Raw genomic sequence first — 27,525 nt, forward strand, 5'->3', positions numbered from 1 at the left:
AATTTATATCACTTAAATCGCTAAAACTATAAAACAAAAGAAACTTAGCTTGAAATCTGGGTTTTTTTTATTCTCTCTTTAGATTTTTTTTCTTCATCTTTTTCAGCATCTCCTTCGGAAACATGATTAAAATGATTGTTGAAAATTGGTTAGTGTCTGATCGTGCATGGGTTGATTTGTCTTCGATTGGTTTATGTTTGTGTTAGAAACTCACTGGTTTGAGAAGGATGATGACAATCAATGTAAATTGGTAAAAATTGTATTAATCATCTTAAAATTAGCGGTGTTTGTTATACTAGTCTCTTTCGTCAGAACGTTTTGCTTCTATTGTTAATTTTACTTTAGTTTTACTCATAATTTCAACCCGAAACTTGTAAAGTTTTGCTTCTCTATTCTGTTTTCGGTGCCTAAAACACTCAAAGCTGACTCAATGGTTTCCATTTTTGTGGATAATAATTATAATTATTGATTGGTTGGGCGGTGAACTCTCTGCCCTAGAGCGCACTCTATGTAACTAATTTTTTTTTTTTGCTTATGGATCATTGCATGAAAATCCAAAATGTCTAAAAATCACTAAACAGATTCTGTGTTCTTCAAGAAAATTGTACGCTGACAGGGAAAAAAATGCATGGAAATTCCATGTTGGAATCAAAATTAAATGGCGTTTGCAACAAAAGCATTGAATCTATATATTTTTTTTCATTCTCTCCCGGCTGGTTAGTTTCGGTAAGTTGAGCTAAAATCTCTACAGATAAGTGACAACATTTAGAATAATAAAAATCTGTGTTCACCCATTTAAATTATTTGCTTTCATTTTTTGTTTAGAATTAAAACTGGTTTTAAAACTCTCTATAATTCGAAATTGTCTGGTGCGATTCAATGACATTTGGTTGTCTTTATTTTCGAATGTAAACGGATTTAAAAATGTATTATGATTTTTCGAGAAAATTTAGATTTTATTTTTACAATTATTAGCTGCTGAAATTTATATTTATCGATTTCGGTTCACGTATAAAATTTTGAACATTGAACACCCAAAAGTTTTAAACGAATTCAAATGAAAAATTATCGAAAATGTTTTATTTAAAATTTGGAAAAGAGTTTTGTAATTTCATCACTATTGCTATTTAACTTGTCGTATTTCTATCTCAAACGTCGCATTGCTGCTATATTTGTACCATCTAAATCGAACAGGTTTACTATTTTATGCATTTCTGGCTCTATTTCAAAAATACTCCTCTATTTTAATTGGTGGATTTTGTTGTTATTGTTTTATCGGTTTTCGATTCATCGTTTTGATTTAAATTGTGAACTCTTTCGCTTTGCTATTTACAATAGAAATATAATGGTATTTTCTATCATGTTTTTATTTTATTTTTTGCTCATCTCTTTTCTTCCTTTCTTCATCTTTCTTGTACTATCTGTTTAATGAGGTTACTATGGTTACTTTGTTAAATATTATTTTGCTCTTTGTGTTTGCATTCATATTGTATTGTTCATATTACAACTAAATTTCAACAGTGAAGATTTCTGTAACAATATTCAACGTTAATATTCGGCGTTTAAAAACGAAAGTGTTCTACGGTGTGTTATTCTCTTCTTTTTTTGTCTTTGCTATTTTCATTTTTCTATTATCTTCGTAAAATAGTTTTGTAGATAAGAATGTTAATTGTTAGTTGATAGAATCGTTGGTGCGTGTTATTTCCGGTGTTTAAAATGGATTTGTTTTGGCGATATTTGTGGGGATCGGCAACATCGCGTAATTTTTTTGGCAATTTCCTTTTGTTTACATGATTGGTAATTGAGGATTTCATTTTGCAACTTGCACTTTTTTTTAGACCATTTTTAAACATAAAAAATATTTCTTTGTGGAGATTTGTTTTCATTTTCAATATATACTCTCTGATGCATTTTCTAACATTAACTTTCTCAAAATACTCTTTGCATGCCTAACAATTGCTAGCTAAACACTCATACAATCTTCAATAAAATATTTTCTCTCTGTGTGTTGCCGCATAAAAAAATAATAATCTCAACATCCTTTTAAGCAAATCTAACAACATCAATCTTTAGTTTTATCCGTCTTACTTTGACCTACTCATTTCAATATCAAATCGTTTGAGCTTCTTCTACATTCAAAGCTTGTCTTAATGAATCTCATTAAATTCCAAATAGTATATTCATATCTATTCGATAGATTTTCCTTTCTCTTGTTAGCACAAGTATAAAAATTGCTTGATCGTTCCATGAAAAATATAATATACAACAAATCTTTTGCAAAGATATTCGTTTAAAATGGTTGACGATACAAATAAAGTTGTTTTTGTTTTTTCTTTTGAAAATAATTTGAATTGAATCTTTTCCATTTCATTTTGAAATAAACAAGACGATTCCCACTCAAATTCAATGCGTATACAAAATTGCGACAGCAATTTATCTTTCATTTCGTTGAGATCAAATTTTGAATGCGGCTACGATGGTGTCAAGCTGATTTCATTTTTATCATTTATTTTTCAGTTTTAGAAACTTTTCTTTGCCATTTATTGCCTGATATGTAAATAAAACCATACGTTTTTTATTCGGTAAAAATTTTTCGGTTGGAGCGCCAAATTTTAATTTGTTAAAATATTTCCCATTTTTCACTGGTTCCGTTCGAATAGTTTCGAAAATAAAATTATTGTTTTTTTTTTTTTTAAATCGCAATTTTTTTCTCTCTTTTCGTTTCAAATCGTTTTCATTCTGAAGAAAACACGAAATGGGTAAAAATAATAATAAAGTACAATGATTTACAAAAAAAAAGAGAAAAAAGATAAAACGTTTGGATGTAGGAACCGATGATTGCTTAGGAATATAATATCATATTATAAATACATATATAAGTAATAAAATGTAATTGAAGGTTTAATGATTTTTCCTCTCTTTTCTTTCTCTCGTGCGTTTCTCCTGATTTTTCACTTGTATTCGATTCATAAAAGATTGATTAGTTTGATGCGGTGTTGCATTTCTTTGATTGTTAAACCCGTGTTGGTTTTCTTCATTATTTTTTCTCTCCCGTTCTATTTCTTTGTTACACAAAAAAACGCAACGTAATTTGATTACGCGTTCCTTTTCTTCTGTCACTCGGTCGGTCTATTGGCATGGATCATGGTAAACTGGTTAAAATTGATTGCATTGACAATTGCTGGTATTGTTAATAGGTTCGGTTAAAATTGCTACAAATCTGAATGAATATTCTGGGCGGTTTGCAAACTCGTACATCTATTTATCTACTTGTACTCAGGTTGTGCATTCTGCGTTCCATTTTTTTTTTAGTTTTTTATGTGTGTATGTGTGTTGTGTTGCGTGTGTCAATATGATTTTGGATGTATATCAAAACCGTCGCATGATTTCGCTTAGATAGCATTTTTATAAATTAGTTGGTTTAGACGATTACTGTTTCGATGCTATTTGGATACGGATTCGAGCATTTCAACGAACAACTTCTTCATGTTGATGTTTCCGCTGCGATACACATCGATCCAGAATTTTCGCACAATGTGCTCGGCTTGTCGAATCGACGGCATTATAAGCATTAAATGCTGTTGTTGAGACACGGCTCCGTTTTGCCTATGGAATGTATGATCGAAAAAATGATTAGTTACGGTTTTTTTAAAAATTGCAATCTCTCTCCTGACGAGAGAAAGATTTAAATGCGGATACGGTTGATGGTTCTTCTAGATAGAAAATGGAAAGTACCTCAGCAAATAGACACATTCATTGAATGAATTCAAAATGGAATCACGAAATTTGATCAGTGCCGTCGGATTATCTAGCATTTTTTCACAATTCGATAGAACCAGTGCCTTTAGCAGGAAATACTCTTCTTTCCTCGGCGACAAACGTTCCAATTGCTGGGCAATTTGACCGCACTGAAAACGAAACAAAGACAAAATTGAATTAAAAAATCGAATACAATGAAAATCCGATCAAAGAATAAAATAACGAATTTCTTACATGAGTGAACAATTCGATGGCACCGCATGCTTTAGCTGTTCGTTCATCGAGCCAAAAATCCTTGGCGAATACCAATTTTCCGGAAAATGGTATCGAACGATAGGCCAATTGAAGTGTTAGCAGCTCAGCCCATGTCATCTGTAGCAGTTTCATTTGATCGTTTAGTGGAAGTTCAACGAATCCTGTATCCGAATAAAGAGAAGTTACTCGAAACCGTTCACAATGATTCCGTTTAAAGAGTTAACGTACCTGGAATTTGTTTGGCCCAGCCGATCACACTAACTAATTCTCTATCGTAAATATCACTTAAAACACTGAGCATATCCTGAACGTCAGTTTCGATGCGATGCTCCATGTCCATAAATATATCACTTTTGTCGTCGGTATCTTTCTCATTGGAACTGCCGCAATCGCTACTGTTGCTGCCGGTACTGATGTTATCCCGCGATAAGTTCTTGTTATACATGAGCTCAATGCTTGGATGAACGACAGTCAACAGTTCGGGCTCGCAAATTGTAAGGACCTCCAAAATTTTGATATCTTCCAATGAATTTGGTGGCATGCTGCTGTTCGATGGAAAAATCTGCATTTGATATGGATTTGCGTTCGGATTGCGACGATACTTTTGCCTACCGCCACGAACACGATCCAAACGAACACCTTCTTTCAACATGCCCATCAATAAGCACTTTTGGAACCGACACGCCTGACATGCCTTGCGACGACGCTTATTTATCTCACACTCCTAAATTTGGTGCGAAAATAATTGAAGAGATGGGATGAATAAGTGGTAATTTACATATTTTCCAATATTCATAGAAGAAAAGTTTTAAATAAAATTTACCTGGCTAGCTGGGCACGTATATTCTAAAGAATGATAAGTGAGAAGAAAAAAAGTTAGAAAAAAGGGATAATAAAAAGATTGTAAGTAAAAAAAAGGCACCAAAAATACCTATGTTTCCCTGGATTGTTCGCTTGAAAAATGCTTTGCACGCCTCACAACTGGCGACTCCATAGTGAAAACCGGAAGCCACATCACCACACACGAGACAAAGACGACGCGGTACGTCTTCTTTGTTGGAATCATTTTGATCCGGACACACCGGGAACTTTTCGTCGCCCAACGGTGTGGTCGAACTACAGAACTGGCGTTCCGGTGATGCTGGCGAATTCTTATTCGTATTGTTATTGATGGGTGTACATTTGAAATCCATCTCGATCTGTGAATAAAAATCAAAGTGCATTAGCATGCTTGTTTCCAAAATCTGTTTTTCTTTTTCAAAAGCAAAAGCTCTTACCGTATTTGCTGAAGTTGAATTATTGAATATGAAACCTTGTGCAGTGAAATTGCCGTTTGATGGCGACGGACTACAGCATGTAGTATCGATTTCTTGCTTTATGTGAGCATGTGTCGGAGTCTCTGCCATCATTGGAATCTGAAATGAGGCAAAAATAGACGTAAAAAATTAGTACATAAAAATGATAATCGCTGTTTTCTGCACGACAGACAGATTTATTGAGGGAAAATTGAGCAAAAAAAAAAAAAAGAAAGTACACGCGATGTTAAAAATAGCTCGCCAATAAATAATTTAAAAGAGATAGAAAACGACACACAAATCAATTCTTTCAAAATATTCAGTCGTGAGCCATCAAATTCACATATATGACAGTGGAACAATTCTTTAAAATTCAATTCGATAAATAATTCGGTGGCTAGCACGATTTTACGTTGAACCACATACACAATCGTTCCTCTTGTTGTTGTGCTTTAAACTTGCAGCGCAGGAGAGTAAAGCGAAACGACGCGAACAGAAAAAAATTGGTTGTAATTTCTTTTTACGCAACAAACATTCGTTCTTTACAATCGACTGCATAAATGTGTTAGCCGGCCAAAAATCGCCAATTCAGAAATAAACAGAAAAAGAAAGAACAAAAGCCGTGAAAAGCGAAAATAAAATGTAAAGAAGAATGAATCGAAAAAGAGAATTGCACACAAACGCTCACTCATCACACACACTCAGCGAGAGAGTCAGGAAAGTAGTCGTCCGAACGAAAATGAAGGCGAAACGATAAAGTGAAAATACGGCGGAACGATGGAATAAAAAACGAATCCACCGAGAGAAAAAAAGAACGGCGAAGAGAAAGAAACAAGAATCACATTCATCCATACACAATCGCATGCATTTCAAGCCAAATTCTTATGTGTGTGAGTGCGCGTATTCTTTCGATTCGTGGCCAAGTTCAAGGTGAACCGGTCTGTGTATTTTTCACACAGAAAAAACACAGCCACTTTTATGTGTAATAAATATATACGAGAATCCACGATAAATAAACATTCACGCACGGACAACTTACGAGCAAGCGATAGAGAGAACAACGATAGGCGGCGGAGTGAGACGGACACAGCGTGCGCCGTGTGATGTGATATGATCACACAACCATAGCGTAAATAAATATGTAAATGTGTGTTTTAATTTTTCATTTAAAACTTTATTTAGAGTTTGTGTGTTTCGGGCCATTCTATATACGCTCTCAAACACCACAGTGGCAAACTCAACACACACACACACACACACATTATTGGCTGTGTATGAGTGGGGTTTTCTACATTTGGATTTAGTTTCGTTGCGCGCATTCCCATGCTGTAATTTTACATAATAGTTTTGTGCGATTTTCTGCTATTTGTCTTGCCTCTTTCTTTGCTTGTCGAGCTGCATACGCTCAAAATGCGATTTATCATCTGTCTTTTCGTATATATTTAAAAAAAAAAATTAAATTGAACATTTTGTATTTCGTTCTAATGTACGCATATAAAAAATTTCATGCAGTTTTATTAAAAAATGACTAATGCCCATACATTTGTGTAGTTTCCCCGCCTTTACACATAGAATGGACGAAAAAAAAAAACAGAACAAGACAGAGCTGAATATTTTTTACGAAATTTTTTTTTTCGCTCGAATTGCGAGCGATATTTTTAACGACGCGTCGTGTTTATGTTGCGTCGTAAAAAAATACGCGATGCACTTTCGACTCGAAAAAATTTGAAAGTAAAATGCATTGTGTTCTGATTAATACAAATGATTCGGAGAAAGAATAAAACCAAATAAAAAGTGGTGTGGCCGGTCGGTCGGTTGGTGCTACGCAATTCGCTCGGCGACACCGCGATAATGAATGTTGATAGTCTGTCGCAAAACAAAAAGTTGTGTCGAAACCACACACGAAATAATTCTTTATTATTCTCTGTCCATAACTCATATTATTGTTATTAAATTTATCACTCGTTCGCTCGCTTTCAGCTAATTTATTTGTTCATTTGCCAACAGAACCGACGCTATTAAGTCACTGGACAATGCAGATTGCTATTTTTGGGCGCGAAGCTAAAACGTCGCAACGAGCTGCAAATTGGTGCAGTCCAATATCAACGGATGTTCAACGAGATTCCTTCGCCGCGTTTGCATTTTTGCTGTTTGTTCCATTTGCTTTCTTTTGCTGCGGCTTTTAGCGAAGAAACATCGTTAAAATTCATAGTCAAATAGCATTTCGTCGTTAACTGGATACGAGAAAACGCAGCACCAAATTATCGTCGGCATACGAGAAGAAAAGAAAACGCAAGCAAACATGGCAAAAAATCGTAAATCGTTAGATGTAGAAAACGAAAGAGAGAATACAGAGATACGAATTGTTTGAAAGTCGTGTTTTTTTTTTATTCGTTCTTTTTCTCTGCTGTTTGTTTCTTCTTTTTTCCTTTGCACCGGAACTGGCGATATAGTTTACATTGCGAACACAGCTGGTCCATAACATGTTCTTAATTGCAGCGCAGCACAGCACAAGCAGAAAGCCGGAGACATGAACGACGATTGCAAGCGCACAATTTTCTGCGTGACATTGAGAAATTACGACAGGAGCTCGGTTAGTTTTACTAATAACAACGCGATTGCACACCGACAAAGTTTTGCAATATTTAGTCAAATTTGACTTGGAATCAAATTACGCAAGTAATTTTATCCCTTTGAATCGAAAGTTTACCTACACTACAATCACGGTACTTTTTTTGTGAAAAGTTTTCGAAGAAGTAAAAAGTTTTTTTTTCTGTTATAATTTCCAGAATCACTAAATCTGTCTCGCCTTGATTTATTTCGCATTCAACGCTTGCAACGTCCTCTTTTTTTGCGGTGCAAGTTCATTTCTAGGCATTGCAAAGCCGTGAAGTTTGAATCCACGAACACATAAAAATGATTAATTTACTTTTAAAAACCCCCCTCGACATGTTTACAATGTAGATAGTTTTATGTGCGAGCACCATCATAAAAACCGAAATGCCAAATCCCATGCAATCATCGCACCAAGAGACAGAGTGAGACAGCGATCTCACTCACACCGAGCGACAATAACATCATTAGACAAACCACAACATAAAAGGTTTCGTTTATGCAAATATTCTCTGGTAAAACATCCGCGCGCAAAAAATACTATGTAATAGCTTTCAATTGAAAAGAGAAGAACGGGCCGAGTTCCAACAAGCACACGATATTTTTGTCTTCGGTGCTGACAGTCCGAAAACGAACAGATACAGAATGGTTCAGCAAATATTAAAAAGAGATTTAAATTCGAATTTAATGAATTGATGAATGACTGGCTATAAAATGATCGATGACAGCGACAGAAAAAAAAATTATTATGGCCAACTCTTTGTATGCTATGTTTTTATTTAGATTTCATCGCAATTTCATTGGCAAGAAAGAAACCGAAGAGAAAAAAAAAACAATCTGCTTTCCGAGAATGATTTCGAGCGAATGAATGGCTCATGAAATCCAGGCATCCCGGCATTTGAAAACAACAACAAAACGAGTGTTGTTAAAATGATCATTGAAAGCCATTCATTCAGCCAAATGTGAAAAGATCTAGCAAGTGTCATTTCGAGTAAGAGCGCGAATTTGTTCTTGAGAAGCGATTAACATTCGCAGAGCTCTCATGTGTGTACTCAAGCACACAATTAAAAAGAACAAAAATGAAATGTGGAAAATCTTCGTGCGTCAATTCATCTGGCTTGCGGCGAATTTCATTGGAATTCGGCTTAATTTGTAGGCTAGTAAAATAGAAACTAATGCGAATATTAATTTCATCGTTTTTCATCTCTTTCTCTCTCTCTCTCTCTCTCTGTGTGTGTGTCTATCTCTTGCTATTGCGAGTTGGCAACTGCGTTTATCTAATGGCCGAGGTGATTTCGTGCGCTTGAGCTATTTAAGTAAAACCAAGAGTGAATCCACAATGAAAGACAGATGATGAAATGGCCGATAAAAGAACTGAACTGTCAGTCAAACAAGACGGAAAGCAATCGCATGGAAGAACGAAAAGAAACGGCACGCAGCAAACGAAGCGAAATTAAAATTCTCGTTGCCTGGCGAACAGAAGAGAAATACAACAAAATAACGAAACCAAACCACACGAAACGCAAATGGTAAAGAAAAACGCAAAGTGGATCGTATGTTTGGCGGGTGATGAATGATGTAATCGAAATGCATATGCCATATTTATGTGAAGAATTCAAGGTCAATATTGAAACTAATCGCTCAAAGAATATAGAACGCTGAATCAAAAAGAAAAATCGACATAAACTAGAAGAGCACTCGAACCGAAATGGAACAGAGAGCGGTGTGTAACGATACTGCGAACAAAATGTTGTGTCCGTTTCTGCCTCGGCACATACAACATTGCGTTTAGTCTGACAGTGATGATCCTAATGGCGTGCACACTTCGCGCATTTTAATTGAAAAATGGTATCGTCATGCGAATACGTCATTATCGCGTCTCTCGTAAATTCTAAGATACTCGCACTTAAAAAAAAAAACATTTTCCACTGAAATTTGCATCGCACAACGATTAACCTCAGCAGAATCGTACTTAAGAAGGCGTCGTTTCTATTTCGAGTATGCAAAAAAAGCAACAAATCTTATGCAAATATTTTGATGGCAGCATCTTTAGTTTTTTCTGTTCTTTTATTATCGTCAAACTTTGTCTGACGTGTGCGATTCCAGCGTCGTGGACGACGACGATGATCTGCTGATAAGGATATTACATTGTATCTTCAATTCGTAGGCAGATGATTTATTAAACGTCACAATAGATTTAGATAAGCTCATCGTTTGGTTTATGGAAAAGACGGAAATTTTTCGTCTCAAATAGTTAGTTGAATTGAAAGGTGTCATAATTGTGTGAGTTGTTGTGTCAACAAAAAGAATATACTTTTTTCTCTCTTTCCCTCACAACGAACTATTGTTTGCTATCTCACACACTGTGGCCACCGCCATCGGGTTATCATTGCACATTTCGTAGAAAATATGTGTGTGCACACTGCACACTGCACACTGCACATACCCGTATTGCGTCTTCATTTTTATTTTCTGCTTATTGATGCAGAAATGCCGTACTGCAATTTTTTTTGCACTCGCACGTTCCTTTCTCCTCGGTCTTCTGCGCTTGGGACAGCATTTTTTCATCTCTGTTTTGATTTGTGTTGAACTGCTTTGAAAAATGAAAAGTGTTTGCATTTTGCGTGCTGTGTGTTTATGTTACTCGTACGTCGCAATTTACGTAATGCAATGCGTCACTGTAGAGGCTTGGTAAACACATTTGTATCGTAATATTTATATTTCATCATATCGCTTGCATCAAAAATCGCTGCCATTGCTTCTAGTTTCAATGAACCTCTCTCCGCCGCGCAATTCATTGAATCATATTAATCAAAATCTATTTATTTTGACTCTGTCTCTCTCACTCGCTCGGAAATTTATTATTTTGCCACTGATAACATGGGGTTCTAACGCCGTTGTTTAATCTGTAAATGCAAAACGTTTTCTACTACAAACATGTTTCCCCTGCTCAGGGGTCATCAGAGCTGTTGAGTGAAACGCGGAAGTTGAAAAATTGCATTTTTAGCCGTTTTCGAAATATATGGTGTTTGTTTGAGAAGAATTATCTGCCGGGATTTTCAATGTATGTAAATGTGTTCCAGTTTCATTTTTTTTCCTTACTTAGTGCATTTGCACGGACGCGAGTACGTGTGATCTCTGGCTTTGAAACAAGTATATATTATCGGATCAGTGATATGTGTGATGCAAGTAACTTTCGCGTAATAAATAAGCGTCCGCTTTTTCAATTGAAATTTTACATTTTTTTTCTCTTTTTTTCCGTACTCGTTCTAAATGGAGCCGAAAAAAACTCACTCGATTGCATTAAATGAATTTAATTTGTTACATTTGATCGGATTAGTTCAAATGGTAACAGTTTTATGTGTTACCATTTGCACTTGGCAACGACGGAAAAAAAGGGCGACGCAAACACTATCAACGAAGACGATCCGTTTTTAGAACGTTTCCATCGAAGCGTGCAACGATAAACCCAGTCAAGATGGAACTAAATCCAAATCAATGGCAAATGCACCATCGATAAAGACAGAAAAACATACAAATTGATCGCTTAAGCGGAACCGAATCGAACATTTGAACATTTTTAGCTAATATAATGCAGCGAATGCAGAGCGCACACTTTCAACAGATTGCATGAATGCAAGCAATAACAATAAATGAATTGATTTTTGTCGATTTCTGGCGTGTAGTCGAGAGAGTGCTGACTGCACCCATTGTTTTCTTGTCAACCGCACAAAATGCGGTGCAAAGGCAACGCGTAGCTACAAGCAACCAGAGAGAGAGAGAGAGATAACATGAACCAGACAAATATTCATGGAGCAATTGCTGATGCGCCTGTTGTCATTTGCTCAGATTAGATAATAAAAAGCATCGCTTGATACAAAAAGTCGTGTGTGCGCCAGTCCAATTTAGCCGAATGCAATCAGAATGCCTTTACATTCGAATTCAATTCTGTCGAAGATACGCTGTGCATATACTCACACACTCACACCGACTCATTTTTATCGTCGCACAAATTGCACGGATTTTTACTTAAAATAGACACACCGAGCGAAGCGAGCAGATGAATAATTTCACAATACATTTGAACAGTGCATCCATACCGACAGCACACAACTATTCGTCGTTCGATTCGTCTGTGTGTGTATGCACCGAATGTGGAACAACAACAACGAAAAAAAGAGCAAAGAGCGATTAAGATCCATAAATTTCATCGATAAAAACGTAAGCAAGATGGACAGATGAGAATTAATTGAATATGAAACAGTTCAATTGCTGATAAAAAAAAAACTAAAGATTATTATAAATTATTATAAGGGCGACTTAATCCTGGTTGCATTGTAAAAGCATTGAATCGAACGATTTTGAAACGCTCGCTCGCTCGCCTGCCACACCGACAGAGACGATAGATCAAGAATAATACAACAACAAATGCATCACCGAATCGAATTAGATCGTTGTGACCATGAACTTGATAATCGTTTAAAAAAAAAATTTTGTGCTGTTGCTGCTTGCCGAGAGAGTATTTATATTTTGTATATTTTGTCACCGTGCTGCATTCACTGTGCTTCAATATACAATATCTCATGTGAATCGTTGTTTGATTTACGTATGATATATCATGCAGTTTAGCCGCTCTGCTTTTTTATTGCAGCTTTCGACTTGTGGATTTGATTACATTGTCTCCCTTTGATTCCGTGAATTCAGTGTTGTTTTTTTTTTTCGCTTTCTGATTAATTACTGATAATTCCGATTTATTTCGTCGTTGCGATTTATTTTTTGACTGATTTCAACACAATTCTTAATTTTAGGTATTTTATTTTTTGCTAAAAAAAAAAAATTATTGAGAAAGGCCTGGGCCGGTCGAGGTTTATATTCAATTAATCGCCATAAATTATGGTGACGGCTTTTGATTACATTTCAAAAATAAATTTTAAACAGAACCTACCACATCTTGCATCCAAACATCCATGGTTGTGATCGATTTTCGAAAAAGAATTGAAATGCCGTTTTTATTGCGTTTTCGATCGATTTAGCTACCGAATGTATAATTTATTCGCGTCAACGATGCCACCGATTTTTTTTTTCTGTTGTCCAATCGATGTGTATAAGTAGAGTATGCAAAGTAGTGACTTTTATTTTGCTTTCTTTTTGCTCGCAAAAAAATCACTAGAGTTTTGTTCTATGTATCGAAGCGCGTCTATGCCGTCTTATGGTCGCTTATTTGTTTCGAAAGAAAAAAAAACAACAACGAAACAGAAGAAAAAAAAAATTCCGTTCCGTAGCTATACCAACATATTCACATTGAATGCGAACAATTTATTGATGCCGATCAACGTGAACGAGTACTTGTGTCCATTTATTTTCATTAAAATTGATTAAAATCGTATAAATTCTGCACTAGTTAATTGTAACTAAATATAAATTTATTACTTGGGTTTTTTTTCTCTTTCTGTTTTCTCTCTCTCTTTCTCTCTCTCTCTTCTGTCTCTAGGTATTCGTTGATTGTACTTTTTCTCTCTTTTTTTTATTACTGCGATCGTCTATCACCAAGAAGAATGTCTAGTTGAGGGTTTTGATCGTTTGATAGTTGGTTAAATAGATGTATAAAATTGATCGAAGTCGCTCTCTTCCTGGAGCAATTCAGTGATTTTTGAATGTCTAAAAATGATAATTTAGGCACACTGGTTATAATAAAGTTTATAGTTCATCGGCGGTGGCTCTCTTTTTCTTTTCTTTTTATTGTAACAGTCACAAAGTTTTTATTTTTTTTTTAAACGAAATTCAGAACACGGAACGTTCGAACAATTCTCGAAAGAATGTTGTATAAAATGTAATCACAAATTTCGCTTATAGACAATTTGGTCAAATTAACGAAAAAAAAAAAACTGGTCGAAATATTCACGGATCACGCACTAAAAGCAGGCACTTTGGGTGTTCAAGTCTGTTTGGTAATTGATAAGGCATTTAAAAACAACAAAAAAATGTCAGAATATTTTAGTTTAGCATTTCATCTGATAAAACACACTGGATCAAGAAATAAATAGCAACGTTTTTCTCCGAAAAAAGCAAATTCTCAACAGTGAAGTCAACAACTAGAATGTTGCTATTTTGTGCGAAAAAAAATTAATTTAATCGGAGGTTTGACTGAAAAATTTGCACACGTCTAGTCAATGCGAGCTGGATTTGTGTTCTTTCGCTTGAAATGATATTTAACGCGAAAGAAGATGCAGGAGCTTTGGAAAAATTGTTGCGCTTGGGATTTCGGGTTTTTTTTTTTAGTTCTGGGACTTTTGTGTTGATTATCTGCTCGCTTACATCGCCAATTCAACAATATACTGGACTCTCTTTCTCGTTCGCAAACACACAACACACACCGAATATAACGACAACGATTCGCAGATTGTGAATTTTGTTATGCTCGCGTGTCCTATCTCTATCTATCTCTCTGTGTATCAGCGTTTTAGCTGTTTACTGTGCGACACGATGGCTCGTACTGAAACTTAAATTCTATTTACTTTTGCACAAAATCCAAATTTTATTTCATTCTTGATTGTTGATGTTGTTTTTTCACTCTGTTTTCTATTCCATTTCGTTGTTGTCGTTGTGGTGGTGGTGGTTGTGTATGTGTGTTTTCATTCTTTTTTTTTCTGTCGTGCCTTTTTGGTTGGCTTATATTTTTTTGCACACCAGCGATATGTACGAATGCAAAAGTGTATATACACCGATTTGCTGTCGTACATATGTTGATGGCGTACACGATATGTAGTGAAACTGAACGTGAATGCCGATGTATAGTTGCCGTTCTATCGTGATATGTACTCGATTGCTTTGCTCGTGTAGATGTATGCCGGAGATTTTTTTCTCGCTCATTCAATTCGTCGGTTATCGTTGTTGTTGTTGTTCTTGCTGTATTTTTTCTTTGGCGAATTTTTATGGCCAAATGTGTGCATGTATTCGTATTAAATATTCTTCGCTTACATTCGTTTGCGACTGTGTGTCTGTGATTTTTACACTCTACACACGGCATTCGATGGCGTTGTGTGTATAGATTTTTAGTTGTGGTAGACGAGTGACAGCAGCGATTCTTTGCTGCATCGTTAACAAATAGCGTTACACAGCATAGTATATAGCCAATCGAATTGGATTGAATGTAAGCATCAATAACTAAAAAGCGTCGTTTTACATACCGCTCAAATGGTTTCGGTTATATACACCGCCGAGACGACAGTAAAAAAACACTGAGCGAGCGATGGAGAGAGAAAGAGAAAGAGAGAGAGAAAGAGAGAGAGAAAGAGAGAGAGAGAGAGAGAGAGAGAGAGAAAGAGAGAGAAAGAGAGATAGAAAGCAGCAACAGAGAAAAGAATCGACTTATATGTAAATAGAGTCACTAGGCTTCCATATAAATATATATACGTATAAACACTAATTAATTGTTATGTGGCGAATATAGAACAGAAAATTCGCTCGACTAATTCATGTGTTTCGCTTTTTGTGCAGTATATTTTCTCTCATTTCTGCTATTTGTCCCTTTCTCTTTCTCTTGGTCTTGATATTATTATGATATCATTAGAATGTGGATGGAGAGAGACAGATAAGCGATTGGTAAATTCGATACATTGCAAATATCAAATGATCATGTTTCCATTCGAAAAATGTGTGAATATGATGTGAGTTTACGTATTTCCGAATAAATAGCCGCCATCAAAACCCTTTCAACCAAATAATGTTTATCGCGACTGCTTATCTGTCAGCTGTTCTCATGATGCTAATATAAATTATTTCCTGGGCCCTCATTTCATATATAAACATATATAGCGAGTGTATTATGATCGCACAATGATTTTATGGTTAGTGCAGCTCTCTCTCTGTCTCTGGCTATTTTTGCCAATTAGATTCAGATATTAATTTCCTATTCTTGTGTCTCTCTGAGTCGTTGTTGCCGCACAGCTAGTGTATATTACAGTGGCCGTACGATTTGTGGTTGAATCATTGAATCACTATCAAATCAATCTATTATTACAGATCAGTATGTGTACATTTGTTTTTGTCAGCGTTCGCAGCGTAAACAAAAGTATTAAGTACTAATAGCTGGGTAGAGTATATTTAATTTTGGTATCTGTTACGCTGGAACATCTCTACCGTCCATTCGGCGTAAAAAAATGAATATGAGTTTGAACCTCCAATCACAAGCAATGTGTACACACATATGACAAATGCAAAACAATTCCGAGTCATTTCATATCATATCGAATCGTATTGAATTGGCCGCTCGGTTTGGTGGGGCTATTCAACATCTCTTTTGCGTATTACATGCCAAAATTGATGGAATCAAGCAATTTCAATCTCAATCCGTCTGAGTACATAAAACTTTTAATAGTCTTGTATATGTGCTTCAATTGGTGTTTACGTGCGTTGTTTTTCGTCAGGGATTTAAGTGAATCAATTACGACTCAATTACGGCTTAATCATTAATGCATCGTTCAATCAAGGCACTCGAACCATTGAGAAAATTGTGCGCCATGAGAACGCATTTTGATTTCTTAATTATATGTCTAGCAGTGTATTTATCTGTGCTCTGAATGCGAGTGGTTAGAGGCACATATTATCTCACTCTTAATATCGCATCGATCTAATTTGAATGACTTTTTTTCTTTCTCTATCGATGTTCTATATTTAAAAATGTGCAAATGAGAAACGCGAATAGACGTGTGCTCTGATCGAAACGATAACAGCCTATTTTAGCACAACTTGCAAAATTTGGCCAGTACAACTGAATCATTGTTGTTTCTAAGTGTACATGTGTATACACTGTGCACGCTGAAGGCTATTTTACACACACTAGTGAACTAATCGACTTATGAGTGTTAATTCACATTGCAATACCATCAAATGGCTAATCTCATTTACCGCGCCAATCGACTGTCACTTGCGTGTGTAGTTTTTGACGATCGAAATTCGGGATATTGGATTAGAATAGAAAAAGATCAGGTTTTTTCATTGTAATAATCAAAAAAGCGCTTGTGTACGCGGCAGCGTACTATCTCAGCGGCGATGAAGGAAAATCCTAAGTGATTGAAACAAATATCTATTGCTTTCGGTTTATAATTGAAACCAATACATGCACTTGTTGTATGTGAGTATAACGAGGCATGATTCTTTGGTTCATATTTCAAAAAAAAAAAGAAGTGGTTGCACGTGTGCTCATAAATTTAATATTATTCCGAATGAATATCATGCTAGAAAATTGCATAGACGTCGTTGTTATTACGACGTATTCGATGCCGATAATTACAGATGTGCGCTGGACGATTTTGGACAAACGAAGAGAGCAAAAGTGAAGCGGTTAACTGGCCACTGTTTGGTTTTGGTTAGCGTTGGGTTCGGTTCGACTTGACAAAAGGTGGATCGGAACACACGGAACTCAAGCGCACGCACTTAGACCATTAGGTAATCTTTGCAATTCTATTCTCGTTGGTCGAGATGATTAAACAATGCCTTGACAGACAACCATGTGCACACAAACACACGCCGAAGAAGACAACAGGCTGTTCACTTGGAGCCCACATCACTTAATTGCCGAAAATTCGGTTGCTTTCATGATTATTGTGATTATTATTGTTTTTTTTTCTCTGTTTCGTTGTTGATTATTTACATCGAGCATCGTGTGTGTCGATAAGTTGTTGTTTGTGTTTTCGTGCCTCAAACAACTTAGTCATTTTGAGCGATGGGGCCCCCTGACAAAAAGTACATGTTAATTTGATCGATGTACAATGTTCAAGTCTATTTTTTTCTCTTTCTCGCCTTTATGTATGCTGTGATTTGTGGAAGAAAGAAGTCGAGACCTTGAAATTTTTCGGCAGATCGCTTTTTTTGCACGTCATGAGCATGTGTTCACTGTCAATTTTTTTTTCCGTCGTGACGAATTTGCTTTTCCCTTTCGCATCGTACGGCTTGGGTTTTTTCTTCCTCTTCTTACTTGTTGTTGCTACTTTTTCTGCACTGTTTCTCATTCGTTTTAGCATCCTATTGCCGAACATTTTTGGTTGTCTTTATTTTTCGCTATGCTGACGCTAGATTTTTTCTCTTTGGAATGCCTTTCTTATTGGAGTTCTAAATAAATAAACGTATTTCTTTCTCATATGGGGCCAAATTTTCAATGATTCCCTTATTTCATATTCATTTTTTATTCAATTGAATTTTTTTCTTGTAATTTTCAGGGCAGCGAAAAAAGGCTTAAAATGAGCATCAATTTTACACACTTATTTTTGTTTTGTTATTTGTTTCCATTTGAAAGGAAAGAAAACAGCAAATTGCTGTGAACGTACTTGGTACATGACATTCCCGTATGATTTCAATAGCGTCGGGGAGCTAGGAACAAAAAGCACTAAGAACAATTCGCCCAGTCATACACGACGCATTGTGTGTTGAATCTCACTTCGCTCTTTTTTCTTCGCTCTCTTCACATTTGCTTTTGTTGATTTTTCGGCGAATGCACCCATTTATAATGGCTATTGAAAGCGTCTGCTGAGACCGATCGACGGTAACAATCATTTCTCGTGCCAAGTGAATCCGATTGTCACGTATTTATCGATTATATCGTATTGGCTGCTTGCCTCGCCTTGGCTCGGCCACTCTTGCCAAAATAAAATATTAATAAATGAGTTTCGGGTAAAATTCGTAGGCGTAATGTAATCATTAAAGCACACTACTCGTTTTTTGCATTAAGTGCTAAATGTGTTCCAACGCAAGGCGGGTATGAGAGACAGCCAATACGCGCGCACTCTTCTCGAATACACTTTGCTCGCACTTAAGAATTATGTACGTCAACAATGGATTTGTGAGTTTGGTTTCTTTTTCTCCTTTTATTTCTCTCTCTCTCACACATTTAGCTTCATTCTTCACTTCATTCCCATTCTTAGTCTCGGCTTTTTGATTAATTAGTGTTTGACAACCAAAAAATGAGCTTGCATTGTCTGCTGCGTTCAGACATTTTTTGGCGGCTCTTCGTCATTTTTATCGAGGTTTATGACCAAAAAAGATGGCAAAAAAATAATCTTCGTAAAACATAGAGTGTCTGCGTGAGTAATCAACAATCGCAATGCGCTGAGAACAAACCGTCATTTAGCGTAATTCATATGCAAATGCCACGTTTTTCTTAAACTCAACGAATTGCCACTCGCCGGCGATTGGTCAATTAAGCCAAACACGCAATTGAAATTCAAATGAGCATCACATTTCAGCCTTGATTCCAGGCAGATTTTTGATAAGCAAATGCAAAAAAAAGTTCTTATTATGCTCAAAGTAATATTGATTATATGCTTTAATCCAAAGAAATGGCACGTGTCAAAATTTCTTTTTCAATATTCTGTTTACCAATCTCAGCTTATCATTTCTAATGCTCGTTACAAAGTCCCAAATTTCTTATTTTCACATCGAAACAGTTTCAATGCCACTGCGATAAGACTTTGGCCCAAGATCGAGTAGATCCTCGCATCCGTGCGTAATTCGCTTAAAGAATTAGTCGCTTTCTCCCCATGCTTCGTATTAATTTCTATGAAACGGCCGCATGTTTGACTCTTTGACCAAATAATGGTATCGGATCGAAGCAAAGGTCTATACCAATTATTATAATAAAAAAAATAATTGATTTCACTCTATCTTCAGCGCATATACACATTAGATTAGTCGCTTTCATTCAATCAATTTTGTACACGGCTTTTGATTAACCTTTTTCACACATCCAGAACAAATGATGTGATGAAGTTTCAATGATATGTGGAATAACTTATGGTATGAGCAAAGTGGGAACATTTAGTTTACAAATCGGATTAAAATAAGCGTTTCTTTTATTTATCAAAAACATGGAGTTTCAACTTAAATACCAATAACTTTAATGAACTCTTAACACATTCAAATACGATAGCGTAAACTATTTCCTTTTTGGAAAATTGAGTTCCAAAGTATTTAATCCTCAATTCATACAAATTTGGTTAAGAATATCGATTCCCATAAACAAAATTGTTATTTTTATCGCTGGGAAAGACAATCTTAGTCGCTATAGTCAATAAACAAACTATTTTTGATAGTCAATTTGGCTTATTAACCTACTTTTAATCAAAATAATATACTTTTTCCCACAACACCTGACTAAGCATTTAAATTCCAGGTGAGAAATGTCTTTTGTATCATTTCATTGATTAATTATCAAGGGAAAAATAACACTTTCAATCAATTGAATTATTGATAGAATAAGTATTGACACAACAGATTTATTGCTTATCACACACAAAATTCAAAGCATATCTCGATTCATCTCACAAATGGAACGAGCTGCCGTGCATCATCTATTCATAGATGGATTTACACATTAGAATTCAGTCAGTGAAATCTTTATCAACGAACTTTGACTCACATTAAATTAGTTGATGTTCGCTTCAAGCGTTGAGCGGTGCCGCAAAGTGATATCATAATCTAGGCAAAGAAATTAGGCATGTTGTGTGAATGTATACAACGTTTTGTGACAATAGCACGTGTTTGATGAATGCGGAATAATTTCGTTCAGTTGACACTCTACAACAGAGTATCCCATATAAATACACCGTTCGCATGCGTTGCTATATTGATAAGCGTAATTGATTCCAGTTCATACTGAAGAGTTTCTCTTTTATCTACAAATCCAATAGATCGTGGCAAATACGCGACCTTGTCAACTTGAATTTTAACAAAATAAAACGTTGTGAATTTCATTTGCGAAGAAAATGTTGATAAATGATTTTTTGAAGGTGCCGCACATTCATTGATGTGCGATAGTAAAATATCATCATCAACCAGATGCAATTTTTTTCAAATTGCTTTTGAGTTTGATAGCATGAATATTCGAATAGACCATGTGGTATATTATGTTCAAATTGCATGAACAAACTGCCGTATATATTTTCTTTAAAATGTTGTGAACATTCTCGAATCGATATTTGAAGGCAACCAACAACCGTTTCAACAGGTATTGTCATTGTCATGGTTGAAATAAACAAATAAATGAAGCGACTGCATACATTTTATGGAGTCATTTAACGATATTGTACTTTAAACATGTTTAACACTCTGGACTAATAAAAAAAATAATAAATTGTGTGACTTCCAATCACCTTTGATCTTTGTCGTTCCAAACAAGTGCATCATCACACTCTACGCCATTTTTATCGCCAGCAATTTTTTTTTTCCTTTCGAAAATGTATTTTATTCCAAAATGAAAAGTGTGTCGGCAAAATTAAACCATGTTTCAATTCATATCAGTGGGTATGTGTAATGTTAGTCTAACATCGTTAGATTAAGACGAAATTATAGAAATAAATCCGGCCCTCTTGTGCCATTTTGTATTATCGATTAAAACCTCAATTGTAGTTTACTTCATGTTTTCGGGGATTATTTGAAGCGTTGTTCTCTTCAACGTTTGTCATACACACACACACAGAGAGAGAGAGAGAATCAAATATCAAAACGAATTCCACTAATTTTTATTGGATGTATAAAATATTTAGTAGAGGTGAGCTGCTCCCATCAAAACTTTTTATGCACACACAAACAAATACACGCACGCCACACTCATAATTTAACCGAAAATATTCTCTCTGTTGAATTCGTTGTGGCGTCAAAACAAATGCACATTGACTGTGTCTTTTGGACTGCTACATGTTTTTTTTTTCTCTGTGTCTGTCTCTCGCTTGCTCTTTCTGTATTGTCGTGTGTATTAGAAAATTAAATTTGCCTGCTCGACGTGCGACATTTCTCTATATTATAAAATGCATAGCCATATGGTTAATCGTGGTTGTTGTTGCTGTTGAACATGAATTTTGGCGTTTCGTGTGTATTCTTCACTTTTTTGGTAATAATGCTTAGAACGTATGCCATAAAGTGTACAGGTTCATATAATAGACGAAAGAGACTTCAACAAACCAGACATATAAAATGAAAAAAAAACACATATACATTAAGCGAACGCGAAAAGTGGCAACATATAAAAAAAAGAACAAACTAAAATAACGAGAGAGAGAGAGAAAAAGAAACCGTAGAATGGGGAACAAAGTCTAGATGGGTAGTGAAACTATGCAAAATGGATGGAGAATTTTAGGCAAAGGAAAGCTGAAAATAATGCGAATTCGGTTGTGAACGTGTGTATGTGTGTGTGTGTGTTGGTTTGCTGCGCAACGCATTTGTTAAAACATTCAAGCGCATTAATTTCGTAGTTGAAGCCACTTTGAAAAATTCATCAAATTCGTCTGGCGAATACATGGGTGAAGGGCGGCGAATAATCACCCACATTGTGTACTTCGGCTGCATTTGGCAGTTTTGGCGGATTTTGAACATCTCGATATAAGCTCATTTATTCCATTCCGAAGAAAACATTATGAGCTTTTCTTTTGATTATTGCGTTTTTTTTTACCATTTCTCTCTCTGTTTTTTTATTTCATTTTTGGAATATCAATTTAGTGTGTTTAGTCATTCGAAATATTCGCCATTTTCTCCTGTGGTGATTGTGATTTTTATCAAGCTGTGCAAACATGACTATCATGTTTTATATTCACTTTTCATTATAATTTATGTGTGCAGTACCAGCTGGATAGAGAAAAGAAGAGAAGTTTGCGAAGTGCAAAACGTTCTTTGCGTCCGAGAGGCTTATGTTTGTGAATATGCAATAAACATGCGGTCATTTGTGGATTCTAAAATGCGATTGTAGCTATTAACCAGCGTTGTCAGTCCAAAATGTAAATCCATTTTGCATTTTGAAATATGAAATATTGTAGGCGAAACAGTGGCTGATGGGTAGAGGCCCAATGGCTCGTTTGGCTTAGCAATCAGCGAACAATACACAAATCCCAAAATATATATATGCACAATAGTGCAGACGCAATAAATAAAGCGGGCGAAATGGAATGACGGAAAAAAAGTAGCTCCCCAAAAAACGAAGCCAGACACGGGAAGAAGAAGAAGAAGGAAAAACTATACATTGTATGCGCACAACTCAAGCACACACACACACACACATAAACATACACACATTGCATGGTTTTTGGCTTCTATTCAACCATTTGTGTGGTGTTCAGTCTGAGCGATGGTGACTTCTTTGTCGTGCTTTGCTTCAGCTATATCTATCATTTAATGTTGGCTTTTATGTATTTACATAACCAAACACCCAAAAGAGGAAAAAAAAAACAGCAACACACCAACAACGAATTTTGGTTGAAGTGAATTTCTGGCAATTCAAAGGCACGCAGACAATGAACGAAAAAAAAAAAGAACTAAATTCGAGCACGGCAACAGCCGACGAACGAACGAAAGAAAAAAAAAAACGTAACGCAAATCCGAAACTGGTGGAAATTGCACGGAGTGCACACAAACCGCCAAATAGAGACAGCATACAATTAATACTTTTGTAACCGAAAAAAAATGGAAGAACATTCGTGTTATTGTCATGGTCTGACCGTGAAAAACAATAATCAGTCATTGTTATTCGATTGACTGCATTTGGATTTTTTTTTATCCTCATATCTTGTTTCTTCAACTCTGTGCTTTATTTTTTTTATTTTGCATTCAGTATCTGTTTTTTTTCCTTTCTTTCGCGTTGTTGTTATTGTTGCTTTGTGCTCTTTTGTTCTCATCAGTATCAATTTATTTATTTCGAGTAGCGCGATGATGATTGTCGTGTGTTTTTTTTTGTTTGTATTTCACTTCGGGTGGCCAGACAATGGATCCTTTTTCGACTCGCATGAAGATAATGGCGCATTTTTTTTTTTTGGGTAGAACACATCGATTTGCGATAGTTTTTGACTAGCCAAATTCAGTGTTTTTTGCCAAATTTAAATCAAATTATCGTTAAAAACGTGACCACAATGTATGGCGTTTATCCATTACATTTCATTTGATAAATCTCCAATTTTTTGTTTGTTATTCTCCTCCTGAAAACAGTGGGCAAAACCAAGTTTTTTATTGCCTTCCTCAGTCTGCTGCGTTGTTGACGTATCACAATCATTTCGCTTCGTTCGGATATATAGCCGAGCGATTCATCAAAACGAAATCTGTACATATGAATCTGTGTATGGGTGTGTTGTTCTAATAATAAATTACGAAAGAAAATCCAAATGCACAACCGATGCATGACCTTGAATTCTCATTTTAAATTGAGCGCATTTGGCTTCCATTTGTTTTATTGCGTCATTTTTTTTCTCTTCTTTAATAAATAATAAATACACATTCGTATGCATACCGAAGAATCAATTATTGATGTATTGAACGGCCATCCGCATGCAATCGATGTATTCTCGTGTTCGATTCTTGTTTCGTTTCGTTCAATTATCACTCGTGAAAACTCATTCTATGTCATGAAAAATAATTCGCTGGAACCGTTCCGAAGCAGGTACATTTGCAGTGATACATTTGCAGCCATTATTTGTGTCGTCTGTTTCGTTTGGATTTGAATATCGTAAAATCAACGGAGACATACACAAATATGTATAGAAAAGAACTCTATAAACTTCAATTGCAAATTTATGCGCTTTCTTTTGTTCACATTTGGTGACTGCCGTTGTGGTTGTTGCATAAAATGTCGGCTAGTCAGTAATTGATTGAAATAGTTCCAGTGTCTGATGACTTTGGCGATAAATCTCATGGGCATTATCAATTTTTGCGGTTATTTCATTGGATTTTTAGTCAATATTTATGAATCTCATTGGCTGACGATGGTGTATGCGATGTAAAAAAAAGTTGAAATATCAGCAGATTTGGCATCATGTTTGCATACAAACACATCACAGACCAAACATTGTTGCTAGCCTAATTTGTGGCCTGCATGCGACTAATATCGCACTCAAAGACACAGATTCTCTCTAACAGACTCTGTGTCACCAAAGAAAAAAGAAATAGTGTTTGTCATTTTCATTGTAATTTTACCCGAAAACAACACGAACCAAGACCAAAGCAGTGAGAAAATTGCGAATATCCAAAATGAAAAGCGAATATTACGTAAGCAATGACGAAGACAAGAATTGGCATCGCGATCATTGTGTGTATAATTCTATTGTCAGTATTGTTGGTTGCTTTTATGGAGTAATTTACGTTTTTATCGTATATTACACTTTTATGTGCTTACAGACTGTAACCTATGTGTACGCGCGTCAAACATTTTCGCAAGAATCTGCGGTATAAATTCAACGACGAGCATAGTTTTTCTGATGAGAATGATGGATACTGGCTGAATACACAAAAAAGAGAGAATTCATCGAATTCAGAAAATGGTAACTTTTGTTCGTCATCACATGTTATTTTCAATGGAGCAAACAGAATGAAAAACAAAATAGCAACAACAATAAATCGAGAATAGAAGAGAAACAATCGCTAGTTCCCTTGCTGTGAATCGTAAAAAGTTTTGTTATTGGCTGTGTTCGCATACAAAAGCACACACACACACACGCTCGGTGCGCTCATAAAGCGGAAAATCTTTAGCGACGAAAGACGAAAAATAAAGAAGAATAAATAAATTTTAAATTAGAAATAGAAGCGACGAGATTCATGCGCTTGTACTAGTGTGAACTATAATTTGAGTGCAAGAATACAATATGGTTTGAATGTCATCGTCAGTGTGCTTAGTTCGCTGTAGAATCGGACCTACCCTACGAATATATTTTGTGCACTAGTCGCGCGACTATTCGACTCACTCGATTCGATGTGAAATGTTGGCACCGTTCAAGCGTGTGTGTGTTTGTGTATATATGCGCGTTCGCTCACGACGTATTGCAATACACATTTACAACGTTCTCCATTTGTTTTCTGTTTTCGTCTCCAACCGAAAAAAAATATTTGTTCCTTTTTTTTTTTTCTTTGCGCATCAAATTAAAAGGCGAAAAAAGCACAAGAATGTTTTTGAATCGATCATCGACTCCATTTCATTTGTCGGGACAACAGCGCGACAACAATAAAAATGTGGTAGACGTAGAGTATATGGCAACAAGTACAAAAATTCTGACTTTGTTGACTCTCGCAACAACAAAATTCTGATTGGGTGAAATTAAATTTATTGCGAAAAAAAAAAGAATCGAAACGCACATAAACACGCTGAAACCGCAAATGTCAATGCTATTTTTGTGTATTATATAAGATAGCGAAACATTTTTCCGATGACATTTTATCCCTTTTCAATGCAATCAACAAAACGATGCCAATGAACGATAGTATGTGTTTTCGAACATCCTTTTTTGTGTTTAAATTATGAGCAATCGCGACCAATTTTTTTCTCCACTAAATTTAAAGCTTGGATTTTATCAGGTTTTCATGAAAACGAAAATAAGTTTGGTTTGTTCAGGCGAAATGTGTTTGTGTTTTATTTTTTTTTGGCTTGTTGAATTGAACACCGGATTTCGATAGAGGCGATAAATGAATATGAAACCGAACGAAAAAAAAAACAAACTGTTGTTATCATTATTTGTCTGCTGGCATGCATTTGTGGGAACAAAGAAGGAGAGAAAATGCCAAAATGTGTAAAACGAAGCTCATACACAAGAGAAAGAAGAAGATGAAACGAAGACTGGGAATGTAAATAAGAATTTTGCAATAGTCCGAAACAACAAAATTTATTTGGCATTCCATTTATTATCATGTATAATCACCACACCATTCACATACAGACATCCCATTGAGACTCGACTATCAATGACAGTAATAACTCGATTCAATGAATCTATCGTCACCATTCACATTCTCATATACATTGTATTTGCGACAGAAAAGAAACCAAAACCCATTAAGAGTTTCAATTACGAAACGAGTAAATTCTAAACAGGATTCTTATCGCAGAGAAGAAAATCGAATTTGTCGTCCATTTCAGTGCACACTGCACATGGACTCATACATTGATACGGCGTAAAAAAAAGGAGAGAAAAATTTACACATCAAATCCTATAATCAATTCTATGTAAGAATTAATCTCACTCACCTTAGTAACAAGCTGAAATGTCTCGTTTCGTTTTTTTCACTTCTTTTCACTTCGTGTGTCTCGTTGATCGAATTTCACTTCTTTTTTTTTTCCTCGCTGTCACTTATAAAACAAATGAAAGAAAACAACGACTGGAAACAGTGAGAATAAAAACTGGCTTCCGTACGTTCAGGCTTAATCAAGAATGAGGTAACATGAAAACACTAAACAAACTATAACAAAAGCATTGCCCATTGAAAGAAATAACACACTCATACTCGACTATCATCCAATCGCGAAATAATTTCGAATCAGCAAAATCAACTGATTTTAAATGGAACCAATTGATTCTTTTTCCTTCTCGATAAAATGGAAATTAAAATAAAAACGAAAAATTTTTTTATTATGACACAACGTTCTGGGCACACCAAAAAAAAAAAGTCCACAACAACAGAAAACGCACACAACACGGGAATGGTTAAGTAAGAAACACACATACCGAAAATAGAGGCGAAAAGAGAAACAGAGAAGAGAATGAGAGACAAAGAGAGTGACAGAGAGAAGAAGAAATGAGCGAGAGCTGAGTGAAATACAAAGATACAGCGTAGAAAACGTAAATTTATGGCGAAGAAGAAGAGGAAG

At 35.6% G+C, this 27,525-nt stretch overlaps 1 protein-coding gene across 4 annotated transcripts; it reads right to left on the reverse strand.

The window, feature by feature from the left end:
• Nucleotides 1–377: 377 nt before the first annotated feature.
• LOC129569078 (steroid hormone receptor ERR2) lies at nt 378–27,451 on the reverse strand. Of its 4 annotated transcripts, none has more exons than XM_055447484.1 (8): nt 13,353–27,451; nt 5,292–5,429; nt 4,946–5,213; nt 4,838–4,860; nt 4,243–4,738; nt 3,994–4,175; nt 3,736–3,908; nt 378–3,606 (listed from the first exon to the last, which is right to left on the reverse strand). In XM_055447484.1, the coding sequence occupies exons 2-8, from the start codon at nt 5,421–5,423 to the stop codon at nt 3,444–3,446; spliced, it is 1,437 nt and encodes a 478-aa protein (XP_055303459.1). In that variant the 5' UTR covers nt 5,424–5,429; nt 13,353–27,451; the 3' UTR covers nt 378–3,443. The 4 variants fall into 4 exon arrangements, with proteins under 4 accessions (XP_055303459.1, XP_055303458.1, XP_055303457.1 ...); XM_055447483.1 differs by having other exon boundaries at nt 26,905–27,449; XM_055447482.1 differs by having other exon boundaries at nt 12,868–27,449.
• Nucleotides 27,452–27,525: the final 74 nt, after the last annotated feature.

This window comes from Sitodiplosis mosellana, unplaced genomic scaffold, assembly GCF_009176505.1.
Source record: "Sitodiplosis mosellana isolate CC-2019 unplaced genomic scaffold, AAFC_SMos_1.0 Smas_scaffold_30, whole genome shotgun sequence".
Lineage (NCBI taxonomy): Eukaryota > Metazoa > Arthropoda > Insecta > Diptera > Cecidomyiidae > Sitodiplosis > Sitodiplosis mosellana.